The 19,585-nt window shown below is 40.9% G+C and overlaps 4 protein-coding genes across 4 annotated transcripts; 1 reads left to right on the top strand and 3 right to left on the bottom strand.

Moving 5' to 3' along the window:
• Positions 1-2,313: 2,313 nt before the first annotated feature.
• Positions 2,314-3,734, top strand: LOC130933751 (uncharacterized). Its single transcript, XM_057863368.1, has 5 exons — positions 2,314-2,362; positions 2,465-2,469; positions 2,617-2,769; positions 2,857-3,084; positions 3,351-3,734. Exons 1-5 carry the CDS (start codon positions 2,314-2,316, stop codon positions 3,732-3,734), a joined length of 819 nt encoding a protein of 272 aa, XP_057719351.1.
• Positions 3,735-5,107: 1,373 nt separating this feature from the next.
• LOC130933750 (VQ motif-containing protein 25-like) lies at positions 5,108-5,485 on the bottom strand. The gene has a single exon (XM_057863367.1). The coding sequence runs from the start codon at positions 5,483-5,485 to the stop codon at positions 5,108-5,110; it is 378 nt and encodes a 125-aa protein (XP_057719350.1).
• A 4,893-nt stretch (positions 5,486-10,378) lies between these two features.
• LOC130933749 (uncharacterized) lies at positions 10,379-12,121 on the bottom strand. Its single transcript, XM_057863365.1, has 3 exons — positions 11,799-12,121; positions 11,165-11,690; positions 10,379-11,059 (listed from the first exon to the last, which is right to left on the bottom strand). Exons 1-3 carry the CDS (start codon positions 12,119-12,121, stop codon positions 10,379-10,381), a joined length of 1,530 nt encoding a protein of 509 aa, XP_057719348.1.
• Positions 12,122-13,083: 962 nt separating this feature from the next.
• Positions 13,084-15,670, bottom strand: LOC130933748 (uncharacterized). The gene is made up of 3 exons (XM_057863364.1): positions 14,924-15,670; positions 13,217-14,770; positions 13,084-13,122 (listed from the first exon to the last, which is right to left on the bottom strand). Exons 1-3 carry the CDS (start codon positions 15,668-15,670, stop codon positions 13,084-13,086), a joined length of 2,340 nt encoding a protein of 779 aa, XP_057719347.1.
• Positions 15,671-19,585: the final 3,915 nt, after the last annotated feature.

Here is a 19,585-nt window from a genome sequence, read left to right as displayed (position 1 = left end):
GGTAAGTAATTAAATTAGCATTTATATAATGAGGGAGTCAATGTAGTATCTCTATAATATGTATAATGGGAGTTTAGGGATGTTCGATTCTGTAGGATATCAGATGTTTATTATCTTTAGTACTCGGATGGTTATTATAGATAATATAAATATATTGTATTTGAGAAATTAGTAGTATTTTATCTTAAAAACATTGTACAAATACTCTATTGACTCCGAGGGTGTGTGTGGTTGGAGGGAATACAAATATATTCCCAGGAATTTTGAGATGGGAATATTTTATTCCCATGTTTGGTTCAAGATATAAAAAATTATTCCCGGGTATGTTTTATTCCTTGGAATTAAAATCCAATCCATTTCATTCCCATCTCCCCCCTGGTTATCTTTCATTCCAATGGGAATGGAATGTGTATAATAAAGTGAAAAGACCAAAATGCCCTTATCAATTTCACTCCAACACTTCTTCTCAGGTTTTTACTCCTCATTTCATCAGAAACCCAAACCCTAGCAGAGCCCCAATTTCATCGAAACTAAAACCTAGCCGAGCTTCTTCCCCAAATTCATGGAGGCTCCACCGGCGTTAGCACCGTCTCGCCGCCGATTTGAGTTTGCACGACCATCCCTCACCTTATTCTAGAAGAAAATTCACTTCAATCCTTCGTTTGCGTTCGTGTTCCATCATCGCAGCTCACGTCGGTTCACCGCCACTGTATGCTTGCCGTCGTCGCTGCCGCGCCTCTAGCCGGATCCTCCGCGTCGCGTGCTTGCGTTTGGTCTCTCTCCTCCGTCAGTCTCTTGCTTGGTGTCGAGTTCGCTGTCGACGAGGAAGCTTTGCCACCGTTTCTCCGGTGCTTCGCATACAGTTCTCTCTCTCCCTCTGTCTCTCTTTCACTTTCGATCTCTCTCTCTCTCTCTCTCTCTCTCTTGCCCTCTCTCTCTCTCTTGCCCTCTCTCACTTTCTTCTGTTGGTTGCAAGGGATACTAAATAAGAGCAAATTAGTTGCTATTGATGCTGGAAACAGGGGCTACCCTCTGAATAAGGTATGTAAGTTGATGATTACGATGTTTTTGATACCAAATTTATGATGATTTGATGATGACACTGATCTGAGGTAGTTAACATCGTTTTTAAGTTTGCATAAGGTCACAAGTTGAAAAGTTGTTTTCCACAGTGAGTGCTTTTAAGTTTGTGGTGTTTGAAATTTAAGGGGAGAAAATGAAGGTTAGATGGTGAATTGGTGATTGAGTTTTGGAGCACATAACCTAGTCATGTGTTTGCTATTTTTCATTATTTTTCAAGAACCAAAATTGCTTGCAATTCTTTTACTCTGCCAGATATTTGCAATTATGTCACTGAGACCTAAAAAAAGATAATTTTGTTTCATTACAATTTTGTTAGCTGAACTTGAATTTAATCAACTCAATTTAACTATTATGCTTTTGCATTCTTTTACTTGTGTTCTATTTAACTATGATGCTTTTGATTCTCTTTTGCTGATATCCTACAATCAAACTTCAAGCTGTTTTGGATTAGAATTGAAGTTCTGTAATTTGTATAAAGCATGTCTGCAGCATTCAATTTATTGGATATTACCTTTCATTAAAATTAAATGATGATATAGAATTTGCTGTTTGAATTTGCTACTAGTTCATAGATAGGTTCAATTTATTTCCTCTCTTTTGCTGAACAGATCTGCTACATATACTATCATCTACTCCTAGACATCCAAACCTCATTGAGCACACCAGTGAGAAAGCCAAGGAAGCTAAAGATATACAAGTGAGAAAACTAGTGGATTTGAATTTGTTAATGTTTCTTTCTTTGAATCTTACATAATATTTGTTATTCATAATATTTGGCCTGGATGTGATCTTAAGGTACAATTTTTTTACATAATACTTGTTTTCTTTGTTTACAATTCTATATTTGTATTATAATTGTATAGCTTACAAAATATTTATGCTTCTATATTGGGATATTTTACTACTGTGCTCTCATTGATCTGTTCTCTGGGTTGGGTTGTAGTCCAGCCCAAAACCATGACAAAAAAAATGGCATTTTCAACTGGAACTATTGAACTAAGTCCTTCAACAGAAAATTTGTTCATAGACAAGGCTTGAATTTAAAACTATTTAATGAAAATTAATTACATTTCATTTGAGCTAATCATGTTGGTGCTTCAGTATTTTATATTTTTTACTTGGAACAGATTAAAATAGATAAAATAAATAAAATAAAAAATCCATTGTTATTTAATTAAGAGTATATTTCCAGTTCTCTTGTTGTAATTTTTTTTCTTCTTGAAAATCTGAATGGTGAACCAAGCAACCAGGCCAGACTGTATTCTCTACCTCGTTATCAGTAAGTGGTTAGAAGAGTTTGATTAAACTGTCAAAAAAAATCGAAGGAAAGAGAAAAGTTTAAGACTTTAAGTCATGGTAGACTATTTTATGATTATTTCAGATTCTGTATGCAAAAACTAAATGATTATTACTGCTCCATACATTCACTATATTTAGTTATGCTTGGATGAATTGTGGTGTCATTGTATTAAAATTCAGTTTATTGAATTTAATTTGAATAGTAATAATTTTAAATTGTTTTGCTATGTTTAGGCTAATCCACACATTGAATCAAGGGTGAAATTGCTAAAAAGACAATATTTTGCAATAGTTGAGATGATGGGCACAGCTGGGAGTGGATTTGGTTGGAACGACAAAGATAAAATGATTGTGGTGGAGCGACAAATTTTCAATGAATGGAAGAGTGTAAATTCTAAATAACTTTCTTAATACAAGTTTATTTATCTTAAGTTTTTTAATATTAATTGCTTATTTATTTTCTTTTAATTTCAGTCCCATCCTAATGCTAATGGCCTCTATAATAAACCATTTCCACATTTTGAGGAGTTGGGAATAGCATTTGGTAGAGATAGGGCTCAAGGAGGCAATGCAGAAAATGTAACTCAAGCAGTTGCTACAATGGAGGCTGAGCGCGAAGCAACCTTGAGTGATCGGCAAGTGAATGAAAACACCCAAGTAAATTTGGAAGAGACCGAAATGGAATATGAAGCTGATTCTCAGGTACATAAGCAATTGACTCTAATTCATGTACATAAATTCACTTATTGTTGAATGTATTATGCAAACAGAATTAGAATCAGGGTAGTTAATATTCTATTAGGTTCTATTTAGTTAGTTAATGTTGTTAGTCTTGCTGGCCAAGGCAGAGATAATGCTTATATATACAAGTGTAGAGCATGTATAATCAGTTAGGCTACTTGTTCTTCATTTCTATCAATATTGAATAATCTTCTGATGTTCCTGCTGGTGTTGCTTTCAATTTTTAGGAGCCTCCAACTCCTGGTGTTCCTGTTGCTCCCGGTGCTTCTGCTGCTCCTAGTTCTTCTGCTGCTCCTAGTGCTTCATATATAGAAAGAAATAAAAGAAAAAGAGGGAGCAAAAGTGAGGAAGTGATTGACATAGTAGTAGAATCAATGAGAGATATGAAAGGTGCTTATCAAGAACACACAGCCGTTTTAGTTGATATGGTTTCTTGTTTTAAGCATGAGAAAGAAGGAGCTGAGCGCAGAATGAAGCTAATGGCACTGTTAAGAGATGTTCCTGGTTTGAGCGGTGATGATAGAATGAAGGCTGGCCTTAGCATTCTAAGGGACAATAGTCTGATCGACATGGTGTTCCAACTTCAACCGGGGAACTTTTGCCTTTTTTGAAGAAATTGCTTTAAATATTGCTATTTTTGAATTTTTATTGAATATTATAGTGACTTGATAGGAAGACATTTGTGCCAATTGTTGCTGTTGTTTTGTGAGGAATATAAGTAGCTAAAACCTTAGTTCCTGATGCCATTATATCAGGTTTTAAGATCCATGGAAAACTAGTTAAAGTTCCTCTTGAACTAGAATGTGTAGCAACTGGTGATGGCTTGATTCCAAGAAATGTTTGTTGACAATTGATGGTGGATTTTGGAATTTTGTTGCTTTGTATATAATTGATCATAGATTTTGCATCTTTGGAAGTAATTACAATGCTAGGAGAATAGAGATGCCGCCATTCAGTTAGTTGAGGATCATTTGAGATGAACACTGCTCTTTTTACATTGTCATAGTCACTAATTTAATTATGATAAAATTGATTTTAATTAAACATTTGTTATTAAGGGTATTATAGTAAATTTATTAGTAGAGATAAAATTTAGAGTAGATAATAATTTAGCTAAAGATATTTGTTATTAGGAATATTTTAGTAAATTTAAAAAAATTTAGAATCAATAATAATTTAACTAAAGATATTTGATATTAGGGGTATTTTAGTAAATTTAAAAAAATTTAGAGTCAATAATAATTTAACTAAACATATTTGTTATTAGAGGTATTTTAGTAAATTTAAAAAAATTAAAATCAATAATAATTTTAACTAAACATATTTGTTATTAGGGGTATTTTAGTAAATTTAAAAAAATTTAGAATTAATAATAATTTTAACTAAGATATTTGTTATTAGGGGTATTTTAGTAAATTTAAAAAATATTAAACTTTTAGTCATTAATATTTTAATTTGAATGATTAAGGGTAATTTTGACATATTACATAATATGACCAAGATATTTAAACTCAACCAAACAAAAATTTAGTCATTCCTAGGATTATTACATAATATTCCAATTGATTAAATTTTACAACCAAATATGGAAATCATATATTCCAAGTAATCTCATTCCTAGGAATATAATGCCTAGGAATGAGATTACTTGGTAATAAAATTTAATCTTTGAACCACACACATCCCGAGATTCATATATTATTTATCTAATGTTGGTCTTTCCACGTTCTTGGTTAGTCTGCCAGAAACTAGACAAACCAAATGCTAAGTTTACAAACAGTGAAATCACAATAAGAATTGGGTCATCATTCATCAAATAAGTTTGCTTATCTTATACATATCTCTATTTTTACATGATATAATTTTGTCAATCTCACACATAAACATGATGACATTGCTAACTGAAATGTTTGCAACAATAAAACTTAAAAGAAAAAGAAAAACATATGAGAAGTTGAAGATGCATGAAGGTAATTAATTAACCCTATATATCGAAGGGAAGCATTGGAAGCTCAGAAATAAAGCTTTGTTCCAAATCAGAGAAGCCTCCCAAGTAACCACCGCCACAAACTACTTCTTCTTCTGATGCGGATATAGTTGGTGGCTTCTTCTGAATGTTGCAACAGTTTTCATGAGTGGTTGTTGGTGGTTTCCCGGTTATCCTCTGCACCAGTTCCCGGAAATTCTGAGCTTCTGTCTTGATTATCTGCGGAGGAAACATGTGAATTATGCGTATCTTAGGGTTCTTAGTCCTTGTTTTCGATATTGTTTTGGAATCCTTGTGCATGGCTAGGGAAGAAGAATAATCACCTATGCATATCTCATTCTCATTACTATCAACCTTTCGAAGCTTGCTTTCCATCTTAGAAATATGAGAGAGAGAGAGAGAGAGAGAGAGAGAGAGAGAGTACTCTTATACCTGCACTTGGCTTCTGCTTTTGGTCATCATTTATTTTATTACTTGTGAGAAAAGATATAAAAACAGGAAACAATTATAACAAAGGTTAGATATACACAAAAAAAATGAATTATTAAGTTAGTTATTCATATAGAATGGGTGTTAAAATATAAAATTTACATCAAAAATGAGTTTATATATATATAATAATTAATTTAATAATTAATTTTTAATTTGTGTGTATATATAATATTGAAAAATAATATTAGAGAATTATTAAAAAAAAAAAAGTCTAGTGTCAGTAGATTTTGTGGTTTTTAGCCATTAATTAGTTATCAATGATATTTTTAATGATCTGAGATTGCATCTAATAGTGTAAAATCATTTAATTTTTTTATGGTTAAGTGTGGACCAGAGTTTAACAAAAGTGTTGGCCCCTAACACTTTTCTTATTAAAATTTATTATTCTTTTATTATTAGTTAACTATCAATACTTAAAAATATGAGATAAAGTAGTGTAATATTAAATTGCTAGAATAAAAAAATTAATTTACAAATAAATATTTTTATCTATAAATAATAAAAATATTTTTATTTATAAATTCTAATTGTCTCTTAGTATTTGTCTATAACATTTTTGAAAAAATTAAATCTCATTTGAAAGTGCTTTATTTGGTTATTGTATATTCTTTAATATAATTAGCTTATGAGCAATACTCTTGTATATGTAATTAAAACATAAGAATTTGATGTATTTGTTAATTAACAATTAGTATATGTTTCCCCAATCGATCGCTTATATATATAGATATATCTTGCTACCAAGAATTATGCTTTTTTCGTTCATTCAAACACACAGCTTTTCCGTCCAAAAAACAAAATCGTAAACGGTTTAACCACTAAATATATAGTAAATGCTAATTAATCATCTAGCCTTTAAACATGTAGAAAAGCCAGAAGTTTTGTTTTCAATTGGCATATTGCTTTTCATACATATTAGCAGTTTAATAATGGTTTAATTATTTTGTCTGTACTTATAGTTTCGCAAAATTTTTAATTAAGTCTTTATATATTTTTTTTTAATTGAGTTTTTACACTAATTTTTTTTAATTAGATTCCTCTTAACAGTAATTGACTTAATTTTATAGAGACTCAAATAGAAAAAAATTAATGTAGAGACTCAAATAAAAAAATATAAAAATCCAATTAAAAAAAATTAGTGCAAAAAAAAAAGTAAAAAACTTAATTAAAATTTTACGAAATTATAAAAACTAATAAAATAATTAAACTTTTAATAATTTAATTTTATTAAAAGTTTATTTACAAGTCAGAATGAAAAAGCATAAATATATAGTACTTCATATTATATAAATTATATTATTCTAATGAATAGTTGACTAATATATATAATATAAGTAACATTGTATTTAATTATGTTCGTTTGTCTGCTTCCGAACAGGTCGGGTGAACAGAAGATGCGAAGGTGGATAGATGAGGATGTCTTAGTCCTGGTCGCACTGATTGTGGGTCTGCCGAGCTAACGAGCACTTGGGCTGGTGAACGGACGAGGGGGGGTGCCACCTGCAAAGACACTCCGACGCTCAAGTCAGTAATGTGCAGGCGGGCAGAATAATGGGGTGAGAGAATGTGACGTACCTCGGGGGAAGAGCCAATCTTCCCCTTATATACATGTCAGTAGTGGGCCCCTCATGGGACAGGCCCATATTCCCAAGGATGCTGTCCTGCAGCCGTGTGTGAGCTGTACAGGACGCGTGTCCGGGTCGGTTGGGGGGCGCGTGTCCGGGTCAGGTACTGTTCGGGTCGGGTCGGCCCGTGTTGATTTTGGGCCGGGCCATAACAGTGCCCCCACGCGCCAATGGTAGTCGTGAGAGCTACCAATGGCGTGTCGTCTCGCATCTCGTCTGGTCGGCCGCTCGTGGAAAGGATGTGCCCCCAACGCGCGTCTCTTGGTTGTTCAAACAACCGTTTCTTCGCTTCGTTTCCTGTGCCGAGCATTGAATGCTCATAATGGGGTAAAAACCCCGTTTGAAAAGACCATTTTGCCCCCAGGCGTTTCGCGCTCTGGAGGCAGTTTTTAAACGAGTGATTTTGATATTTCTGCATTTTATGCACTTTTTTCGCACTCCCTATTCTCCCTTCTTCCTCCTTACTGCAAGGCTCTGCTGTGGTGCCTCCGTTCGTGTTTCTTGCATTTTCCCAGATTCAACTTCATCTTCCTCTCGTCAATTCAGGTAACTTTTGGATCATCCCCTTTTTATGCATTATTTCTGTATGCTTGTTGTTTGGTTCTTTGAAGTTACCGTGTAGCCTCTTAGTTGCGAGTAGACGTGTTAGGGGGAAAAGTACCATTCCAGGGTAGGTTTTTTCTCGCTCTTTTAGCCATTCTAGTCTTGTTTGGCCTTAGTCGGGAAGTCGTGAGGGTGGTGTGTGTGTTCGGCTTGAGCAACCGATCTCTTAGACTAACTGGATGGTACCCCCATGTAGGTATGGCTCGCACGGTCTCCCGGGCATCCGTTAACCCCGCGGCGTACGACCAATATGCTTGGGTCGTCTCTGATATAAGGGATTCACCCAACCAAATGGGCGAAGAGGAGCTCACCGAGTTCCGACAAGCCGGGTATTTGTGCGGCGGGACTGACGAGGAGGCCAACTACGACGTCTTCGTCCCGGCTCCTCACGAGCGTTTGTACGAAATCAACTTCCAACCCCGCCAGGTTGCCGACTGGATTTGGTTCTATAAAGCCATGTTCACTCAGGTCGGGGTCCGCATTCCGTTCTCCGCCTTTCAGATGGCACTCTTAAACCGAATCTCCGTGTCACCGTCGCAGTTGCATCCGAACAGTTGGGCTTCTATCCGCTGTTTCGAGATGGTCTGTGAATATCTCGAACTGCCGGTGTCCGTGGACGTTTTTCTCTTTTTCTTCACCCTTACAAACCCTACCAAGGAGGGAAAACATAGAAAAGGGTTCATGTCCTTCCGAGCTGCCCAGGGTCGGAAGATCTTCGGTTTGTTTGAAGATTCCTATCATGGGTTTAAGGACAAGTATTTTAAGGTCCGTCCTGCCAAAGGTCGTCACCCCTTTTGGTTGTCTTTGGAGGGGGTACGGCTCATCCCGACTTATTGGAGCTTCGGGGCAGGGTCCAATAGTTTTATTAAGGTAAATTATAAAAGCATGTCGGCAGTAGATAAGCAGATTGCCGAGGTGCTAAACGCAGTTTTTGGGAAGAACCCGGTAAATCCCCATCTCCTCATGGGTGACAGGGAGTCCGGCCGTAATTATATTTGTGAGGAGCTTTTCTCTTTGCCGTTTGTCTTTTTTCCTTTTATTGATATTGTGTGGCGACTAACCGACCTTCTTTGTTTTCCTGCAGTGGATATGTCTGCGTCGGTGACGGGCCTTGCCGACTTGTTTCAGACTTTCCTCGGCGGCGGTGATGATGAAGAGGAAAATGACCAATCTGCCGCTGAGACGTCCGCAGCTCCCCCAGAGGACAAAACTTCTTCAGGGCAGGAGGCCGTTGTTGGGGGGACCGGGACCTCGACTCAGGCCGCTCAGGTCGAGGTCGGGAAAACGGTTCATGACTCTCCCCCTCGCGAAGTGGTAGGCCGAGGAGGTTCGACGTCTGCTCCTGACGATGACGTGGAGGTGGTCGTCCCTACCCCAGGACGGCGTCTTCTAGTCCCGAGGGGGTCCTCACCGTCATGGAGAGGAATTTTGATGCTAGTAACTTTATAGATACCCAACTCATTCCTGGCACTGAGGAGTACTTCCATGAGTCTTCCCTTGCCGGGCAGGCGAGGTGGATGTACCGAACTCTTCTGCGGGGCGCCGTGATAGCCCGGAAAGCCGAGTTTGAGCTATCCGGGATGGAGTCTCTCCGTCGGAAGTTGGACTCCGCTGGGAAGGCCAACAATGAATTGAAAAGTGAAGTGGAAACTCTCCGGGAGCAGTTGACTCAAACTTCGGAGAAGTTGGATGCCGCCGAGAAGAAAACCACCACCGCTGAGCAGAAAGCTACCTCCGCCGAACAAAAGTTAACAGCTGCCGAGAAGAAGCAGAAAGAGTCGGACGCGACGATTGAACGTCTGGTCGAGCGTGAGATGGCTCTGGAGAAACAGGTCGGCGAGGCGCAGAAGCGTACGGCCGAGATCGAGAAGGAGAAGCAGGCCGTGGAGGCCGAACTGGCAACATGGAAGGCCAAGTACAAAGACGTCGTCAAACAGGGTAAAGGCGCGATTTTGGGCACCGAGGAAGCCCTGAAGGCTCAAATTAAAATTGTTGCCCCTGAGTTCGACACGTCGGCAATTGGCGTTTTTAAGATTATTAAGGATGGCCAGGTTGTTGACGTTCCGAAGAAATGAACTCTTTGTTTCATCGTTTTTGTTTAGCCGTTTTGTTTTGGCTTGTAGACAGTTGTTTTTAGCCGTTTTGGCTTACGAACAGTTTAATCTTAGCCGTTTTAATTTTGGCTTGAATAATGACTCTTTGGTCGCTTGCTCGTGTTGTCGCAATGAAGTTTTTCTTACTTGTCCGATTGTTATCGTTTTTAGTAACCGCTTTTGGTTTATAGTTGTTTATATCGGCGGCCCGTGGGCTCTCGTGTAGTTGCTCGTTACAACGGTAGTTGATGACCTCCCGGGGTGATCAGTCCCGGGTTAGGTGTCGTTGCTAGTCACGACAAGATGATTTATCTGAAAAACGGAGGTAAAATAGAATGGAGAATTTGCACAAGTGTATCTTATTCGGTATCCACATAAAAGACTTGAAAGTTACTATGAAGTTCAAATGACAAATTAACTACTTAGCTAGATTAGCCGGCAGGTCGCTCCGTCCTCTAGGAGTAGAATCTTCTAAGGTTGTCCGCGTTCCATGTTCTCGGGACCTCCTTGCCATCGAGCCTTTCTAACTTAAAGGCCCCTTTTCCCATCACCTCTTTGACTCTGTAAGGACCTTCCCAGTTTGCCGCTAGCTTGCCCTCTCCGGGGGTCGGTGGGCCGATATCATTTCGCCTTAGGACGAGGTCGTCGGGCTCGAATTCCCTCTTGAGCACTTTGGTGTTGTATCGCAGAGCTATTCTTTGTTTTAGCGCTGTTTCCGTCAAATGGGCCCTCTCTCGGGCTTCATCTATCAGGTCCTTTTCTACAGTTTCCTCTACTCCTTTCAAAAGCAATCGCGGGCTTGGTTCACCGATCTCCACGGGTATTACTGCATCCACCCCGTACGTTAGTCGGAAAGGGGTTTCCTTTGTGGAGGATTGCTCGGTTGTTCGATAAGACCAGAGGACCGATGCCAGCTCGTCGGCCCAAGCACCCTTTTTGTTGTCCAACCTCTTCTTTAGCCCTGAAAGGATAACCTTGTTGGCGGACTCCACTTGTCCGTTCGTCCGAGGGTGTTCTACCGAAGAGAACCTTTGCCTTATACCTAGGCCGTTGAGAAATTCTGTGAACTTTTTGTCAGCAAATTGTGTGCCGTTGTCCGAGATGACGACTTCTGGTATCCCGAACCGTGTTATCACCTGCCTCCACATGAATTTTCTGCAATTGGCTGAGGATATGCTAGCCAATGGTTCGGCTTCTATCCATTTGGTATAGTAATCAATTGCCACTATGAGATATTTGACCTGCCCAGGGCCGACAGGGAAGGGCCCTAAGAGGTCGATTCCCCACTGAGCAAATGGCCGGGAGGTCGTCAGCAAGCTCAACTCGTTTGCCGGTGCCTTGGCAAAGTTGGCGTTCTGTTGGCACTTTATGCACTTTTTGACAAACTCTTTAGAATCTGCCATCATCGACGGCCAGTAGTACCCAGCTCGGATCAACTTCCTTGCTAGGGCTTTTCCTCCGATGTGGTGCCCACAGTAGCCCTCGTGGACTTCCCTGAGGACGTAGTCCGTTTGGTCGGGGTGTAGGCACTTCAGTAGGGGCTGGCTGAGCCCGTTTCTGAACAGCTGTCCTTGGATGACGGCGTATTTGGCCGCTTCTCTCCTTAACTTCGCCGCATCCTTTTCGTCACCAGGGACTTGGCCGTGCTCTAGGTAGTTGGTGATGGGGTCTAGCCATGAAGAACTTAGGGTTGTTATGTGTAGTGTAATTGCAGGTTCCCTCGTCATGCCTTGGATGAGAGACCGGTTTCCCTCCCCTGGCTTCGTGCTGGCTAATTTTGATAGAAGGTCTGCTCGTGTGTTCCTTTCTCTGGGTACATGCTGGACCGTGACCTCGTCGAACTTTTGGCTCAAGCTTTTGACCTTTTCCAAGTACTTCTGCAACAAGGGGTCCTTGGCTTGATAGCTGCCGTTTACTTGGGAAGTGACGACTTGGGAATCGCTGCATACTTCCAGCCTTTTTACGCCGACCTCTGTTGCTAGGGTCAAGCCTCCTATGAGAGCTTCGTATTCTGCTTGGTTGTTCAAGATGGGAAACTCGAATCTGACCGATTGTTCGTATACGACCTCCTTTGGACTTTCTAGGATGATCCCGGCTCCTCCGAAGGTCTGGTTGGAGGCTCCGTCCACATGGAGCTTCCACCGTGTACCCATGTCTTCGCCTGGGTCTCCTGTTACTTCAACCAAAAAATCCGCCATCGCCTGCGCCTTGATGGCTTGCCGGGGCTCGTACCGTATGTCATATTGAGAGAGTTCGATGGACCAAGTCATCATTCTTCCCGCCAGGTCGGGTTTTTGGAGAACTTGTCGGATCCCTTGGTCCGTTCTGACGACCACTTGGTGACTCTGGAAGTACTGTTTTAACCTTCTCGAGGAAGTTAGGAGTGCTAAGGCTAGCTTTTCCAACTTGCTATATCTTAACTCTGCTCCTTGTAGGGCCCTGCTTATGAAGTAGACTGGTTGTTGGGTCCTCCCGTCCTCCCGCACTAGTACTGCGGCCAGGGCTTCGCTTGTTATAGCGAGGTATAGGTACAGTGGTTCCCCGTCCCTTGGCTTCCCGAGAACGGGAGGTGCCGCTAGGATTTCCTTGAAGTGTTGAAAGGCTTCTTCACACGCGGGTGTCCACTCAAACGCCATTCCTTTCTTCATGAGGTTGAAGAATGGCAGGGCATTTGTCGCCGAGGCCCCGAGAAACCGGGAAAGTGATGTCAATCGCCCTGCCAACCTCTGGACGTCCTTGACACAGCCCGGGCTCTTCATCTGAAGTATTGCCTGGCATTTCTCCGGGTTGGCTTCTACCCCTCTCTGAGTTATCATAAATCCCAGGAACTTGCCGGCTTCCATGGCGAAGGCGCACTTGAGGGGGTTCAGCCTCATACCATGTTGACGGAGGGACGCAAACACACTTGCCAGGTCGTTTAGGAGGTCGTCAGGTCGCGTTGTTTTTGCCAGGATGTCGTCCACGTAAACTTCGACCGTTTTCCCTATGAGGTCGTGGAATATCCTGTTCATCAGCCTTTGATATGTTGCCCCTGCATTTTTCAAGCCAAACGGCATTACCTTGTAGCAGAAAGTTCCTCCTGGCGTTATGAACGCCGTTTTGTCTTCGTCTGGTCGGTGCATCGGTATCTGATTGTAACCGGAGTAGGCGTCCATGAAACTCAGATACCGGTACCCCGCCGCAGCGTCGACGAGTGCATCTATATTGGGGAGGGGGAAGCAATCTTTGGGGCATGCTTTGTTAAGGTCCGAGTAGTCCACGCACATTCTCCACCTGCCATTGTGCTTTTTCACCAGCACCACGTTTGAGAGCCACGTCGTGTAATCCACTTCTCGTATAAAGCCTGCTTCTAGGAGGCCGGCCGTTTGCTTGGCTACCTCCTCTGCCCTTTCCGCCGACATTTTTCTTCTCCGTTGAGCAACTGGGCGGGCTTCTGGCTTGACGGCTAGGTGATGAGAGATGATTTGTGGATCTATGCCCGGCATGTCGGCTGGTGTCCATGCGAACAAGTCCCTGTTGGCCCTTATCATTTCAATCAAAGGCTCCTTTAGCTCATGTGGGAGGTTCTTGTTAACGAATGTGAACTTTTCCCCTTCGTCACCGATGCTAAATTTCTCCAGGTCCCCTTCTGGTTCCGGCCTCGGCTTGTCCTCTACTCTGGCATCAAGGTCGGCTAGGAATACGCCGGATGCTTCTTTGGACTTCTTTCTGAGGGAAAGGCTGGCGTTGTCACAAGCGACCGCCGTCTCGAGGTCTCCTCTTATGGTCCCTATGGATCCATCATCGGTGACAAACTTCATAACCAGCAGCTTGGTATTGATTATAGCTTCAAAATCATTGATTGTTTTCCTTCCTAAGATGATGTTGTAGGCCGTGGAATCTCGGAGGATTACGAACTCGGCCATCGCCGACCTTCGGCCTTGCACCTGTCCCACCGAGATTGGTAGGGAAATGACTCCGTCTGGTTTGATGAAGTGGTCGCCTAACCCGATAACCCCGTGCTGGTGAGTCGTCAGGTCGGCGTCTTTTAGCCCCAGTGCGTCGAACACGTTGCGGAACATGATGTTTGAATCAGCCCCTGTGTCGACGAGGATCCGTTTGACGAGGCCGGTTCCCACTCTGGCCGTTATGACCATGGGAGGGTTTTCCGGGGCGTCGCTAAACCATTGGTCTTCTGGGCCAAAAGAAATGGACGGAGGTTTTTTGGTACTCTGCATCGGTGGAGAAGAGATCGCCAGAACCTTGGCGTCTTTCTTGTGTGCCGATCGGGACTTTGGTGCAGTGTTCTTTGCCGTTACCACGTTTATTACAGTGAGGCCGTGGTCTCTGTCTTCGGGCTCTTGTCGCCGCTTGGCCGAGCGTGTCTTGCCTTCCTCGTCTTGATCACGATAACGCCTTCTCGGCTCCCTGATGAGATGGGAGAACGCTGCCAGCTTTTCTTCTCTTATTGCTTGTTCTAATGCATCCTTCAGGTCGAAACAGTCCTGTGTTTGATGGCCATATCCCTTATGGTAATCGCAATAAAGGTTCTTGTTTCCACCCGTGCGGTCCTTGAGTGGTCGGGGCTTCGGAAGAATTCCCTTTTCAGCTATTTGTTGATAGACTTCCACGATGGGGAGGGCGAGTGGAGTGTAGTTAGTAAACTTCCCGACTCGAGGGAACGGCCTAGGTGCTTTGTTTGATGCCTCCTCCCTGGCCTTCTCTTTCGCTCTCTCCTCGTTGCCACCGAACTGACGAGCCTGGCCGTAACCGGACTGCCGCTTATTGGCAGCCACGACTCGGCTGACTTCCTCATCGTTAATGTACTCTTTGGCCACCGTTTGGATTTCATGCATCGTCCAAACCGGCTTCGTGGTAAGATGTTTTCAGAAGTTCTCGTTGAGGAGGCCGTTCGTCAGGCAGAGACTGGCCACCGAGTCGGTTAAGCCGTCGATTTCCAAGCATTCGTCGTTGAACCGATCTAAGTACCTCCTGGTCGGCTCTCCTTGTCTTTGGGTTACCCCGAGAAGGTTGATAGGATGCTTGGCCTTTTCTATTCTCGTTGTAAATTGAGCCAGGAATGCGCGGCTGATGTCTGAGAAATTGTAGATGGAGCCTTGAGGGAGGCCGTTAAACCATCTGATCGCTGGTCCTGCTAGGGTCACCGGGAAGGCGCGGCATCTTACTTCATCGCCTACTCCCTCTAGATTCATCCTGGCCTCAAAGGCCGTGAGGTGTTCTAGAGGGTCTTGAGTTCCGTCGTACCTCATGTCCGTTGGCTTGTCGAAGTGTTTCGGCAACCGGACCTCGAGGATAGATCGGCGGAACGGGGTGGCGCCCATTATCACGGGTTGTCGTGTTCTTCCGTCTTCGCGACCTCTTGTCGCTCGATGGGTCGGTCCGCCGCGGGAGTAAATGATCGTGTCATTTCGTCTCCTCATTATGGGTGACTCCTCCCGCGAGCTCTCCACTTCCGTCCGCAGGCGGCTTCGGTAAGAGTCTTCCTCCTCGCTCCCGGGAGACGGGGTATAGCTCGGATCGGTAGAGCGTCCATCCCGCTCCCGGTCGGCAAGCTGCCGCTCCAGGTTCTGGACTCGGTGGCGTAGCTCTTGCATTATTATGGCGCTATCGCCGCCCGTTCCCCCGAATGGTCGTGTCCTCGTGCGTCGATGGGGGGACCTTCGCCGCCCCCCTTGCGAGGCGACGGAGGCTGCCCCCTCTGCTCCGGCAGCTCGGCCTTGGTCGCCGGGACCCAGTGCAACTTCCATTTAGACGTCCCCACAGATGGCGCCAATGTTCGTTCGTCTGCTTCCGAACAGGTCGGGTGAACAGAAGATGCGAAGGTGGATAGATGAGGATGTCTTAGTCCTGGTCGCACTGATTGTGGGTCTGCCGAGCTAACGAGCACTTGGGCTGGTGAACGGACGAGGGGGGTGCCACCTGCAAAGACACTCCGACGCTCAAGTCAGTAATGTGCAGGCGGGCAGAATAATGGGGTGAGAGAATGTGACGTACCTCGGGGGAAGAGCCAATCTTCCCCTTATATACATGTCAGTAGTGGGCCCCTCATGGGACAGGCCCATATTCCCAAGGACGCTGTCCTGCAGCCGTGTGTGAGCTGTACAGGACGCGTGTCCGGGTCGGTTGGGGAGCGCGTGTCCGGATCGAGTACTGCTCGGGTCGGGTCGGCCCGTGTTGATTTTGGGCCGGGCCATAACAAATTACAAATCAAAACTATTAATTATTAGTATTGCAGGATTGAAGGATTAGGGGAAAAGAATGGAAACAATCAATTGTTTGGCAATTCTGTAGATTATTACGAAGAATTATGTTAGGTAGACAATGTAGGTATTTCGTAGGCAAAAATAAAAATGAATATTTAATTTCAGCATGGTAATGATAGATATATTTTATTTCTTATTGGTAATAGGTTTTCCAACAAAAGATGTACGCAACTTTTTATTATATCATAGAGTTAGTATCTTTTATGTGGACACACGACATATATAGATCTTGAATGCAAGTTAATAAATAACGTGTAATAACTAATTATAATAAGGGAGTCATTCCAATAAAAACGTTAAAAATATCTTTTTTTTAAGATATTTTTTAATAATTAAAATTTAATATATATAATTGATTAAATTGTAATATTTTTGTTAAAATTAGATCAGATAAATTAATTTGTCCAATAATAAATCAAATTTTAATTCGATTTAAATTAATATTATTTTTTATAAAAAATAACTACAATATTCTTATTATAAAAAATGACTAAAATATTCTTATATATATATATATATATATATATATATATTAATTTTAAAAACTCTAAATCCTAACTTTATGATGACAGAGAAAAAAAGAGCTAGAATTTAAGATTTTCAAAATTAAAATATATAATAAAAATATTGTAGTTATTTTCTATAATAAGAGTATTGTAGTCATTATTTATAAAAAATATATTAATTTCGACTAATTCAAAATTTGATTTACTATTTTTCGGTCAAATTAATTTGTCTGACTTAATTTTGACAAAAATAATATAATTTAATCGATTATATATGTTAAATTTTAATTATTAAAAGACATATTTAAAAAAAGACATTTTAAATATTTTTATCAAAAAGTGAAGTATAAGATGAACCATGCTAGTGATCAGCATAACATGCAAGAATAGAAATTTCCCAACAGAAAACTAAAAATAGAGTTAAAAGAAACAGAATAGTATAATAGGTTTCTATTAATTTTAGTTTTTAAGTCTAAAAATTTAAGATTAAGAATGATATGGTGACATAAGAATGGTGAGTAGGAATTTATCCAAGTTGGCCAATGCCCAATTGGCCGGTGGGAAGAATGGGGCGGCGGCTATGTTGTGTGTATCAATTATTGGGCTTGTGACCTGCAATGGATAACATTAGTCAAGATCCAATACTAGTGTTAGTTAACAAATCAGGCAAGAGCTTTAAGTTTTAATCGTATTGGGTCGATCACGAAAATTGTGAGAAAGTAGTTACAAAAAATTGGAATAGGAAAAATTAAATGGAGATAATTAGAGTAAGATTATAAAAAAAATTAAAAACTGTAAAGAAAAACTCAAGACATGGAGTAAGATAATTTTTAAAAGGGCAGATAGAAAAATTCAAAGAATAAAAAAAACTTAGAAGATTATAAGCATCAGAAATTTTAGAAGAGCAACAGAAAAGGATTTTAGAACTAAAAGAAGAGATAGCAAAACTATGAAAGCGAGAGAAAAAATACTAGGGACAGCGAACTAGAATAAAGTGGCTAAGATGGGGCAACAAAAACGACTAAATCCCCATTTTAGTCCTTGAGATTCACGCGATTACTCATTTTGGTCCCTGAAATTCAAAATTACCCATATTGGTCCTCTAGATTTAAGTTTAGGCACCAATATGGTCCCTCAATTCTTTCCGACGATGACTAGGCAAACGAAGTGCTGAGATTGCACCCTCCCTGCCACGCTAGATGATGAGTAAACGACATCGTTTACCTTTGTTGTCCAAACAAGTTAGAAATGAAGAATAGTAGAGGTAGAGAAAAAGATGAATACTTTATTTTGGGTCTCCATTGTTTCTTCTCCCTTTATATACAAAACGACGATATTTCTGACTTTTTTGGGTGCCAAGGATAAACAACGTCGTTTACCCATCATCTAACGTGGCAGGAAGGGTGTCATCTGAGCACTCCGTTTGCCTAGTCATCACCGGAAAGAGTCGAGGGACCACATTGGTGCCTAAACTTAAATCTGAAGGACCAGTATAGGTAATTTTGAATTTTAGGGACCAAAATAGGTAATCGCGTGAATCTTAGGGACCAAAATGGGTATTTAGTCCAACAAAAACACAGCATTCTTTCATGCGATTGCTATTCAGAGAAGAGACAGTAATTGTGTAGAGAAATTAAAAGATAGTATAGTACAATGGTTGAATGGACAATAGAAAATAATAGAATACATTGAGAACCATTTTTAGAGTCTTTTCAATTCAACAAAGAGGCAGGATTTTGAAAAAAAATTATCAATAAGATTCCAAGAATGGTAATTAAAGAAACAAATTATGAGCTATTAAAAGAAGTTACAGAGGAAAAAGCAAAGGAGAGAAAAAAAGAGGAGGAGTTAAGAAAGGTTGTTTTTAGCATGGGAGGTCTTAAGGCACCCGGGCCTGATGGGTTGAGCGGATTATTTCATTAGAAATACTGGGAGATCATTAAGAACGACATGTGTGCGATAATGAAGGAATTTTTTAATAGTGGGTATATACCTAAAGAAGTAAGCGAGACAACAGTGGTCTTAATTCCTAAGATCAAGAACCCAGAGAACCTCAATCAGCTGCGACTAGGGGTGTAATCGGTTCGGTTTGGTTCGGTTTTGGACCGAAAACAAACCGAACCGACCTGATCGGTTGAACGTTAATATCAACCATTCGGTTGGCTGTTTTCTGGACAACCGAACCGAACCGAACCGAACCAACAGCGGTTTGGTTCGGTCGGTTTTTTCGGTTTTTTTATACCTAATAAATAGAATTTAAAATATCATAAAATAAAGTTTAAAACCTTCAATAAACCAAAATAACAAGAGTATATCACATCCAAATCCAGTACAAATTCAACTTAATTAAATATAAAACAAAGGCAATTATAAATGTCTAGCAAAACAACAAAAATAAACACACTTTAAACCACAACAGTCACTTTAAAACAAATAAAAACCAAACAGCCAATCAACCACCATGCTTAATCTGAATCCACACCAGACTCATCCTCATCTTCTCCGGTTGGTGCAATTTCTACAAAAATAAAAAAAGAAAAACAATATAGATTATAGATTATAAACATAAACCATGAAAGGAACTACAAATTTCTTTTTTCCATACCTAATTCAAGTTTCTCAAACTCTTCAATAACAGAATTTAAATTCATTAACAGCTCTAACAGTCCACCAAAACAAGCATCATTAACAGCTCAAACAGTCCACCAAAACAAGCATCATTTAATACTCACCAACTGCCATATAATCAACAGAATTTAAATTCATTAACAGCTCTAACAGTCCACCAAAACAAGCATCTTAAAAATTTAAGGAATAAAAGGTGAAGGAAGTAAATGAGGTCAATCATCATATGGGACAGGTATTCCTGTAAGCATTGATTGCATGCCAAGAA

The sequence above is a fragment of the Arachis stenosperma genome, chromosome 6 (assembly GCF_014773155.1).
Source record: "Arachis stenosperma cultivar V10309 chromosome 6, arast.V10309.gnm1.PFL2, whole genome shotgun sequence".
NCBI classification, from domain to species: domain Eukaryota; kingdom Viridiplantae; phylum Streptophyta; class Magnoliopsida; order Fabales; family Fabaceae; genus Arachis; species Arachis stenosperma.
This window is presented reverse-complemented; position numbering and strand designations above follow the sequence as displayed.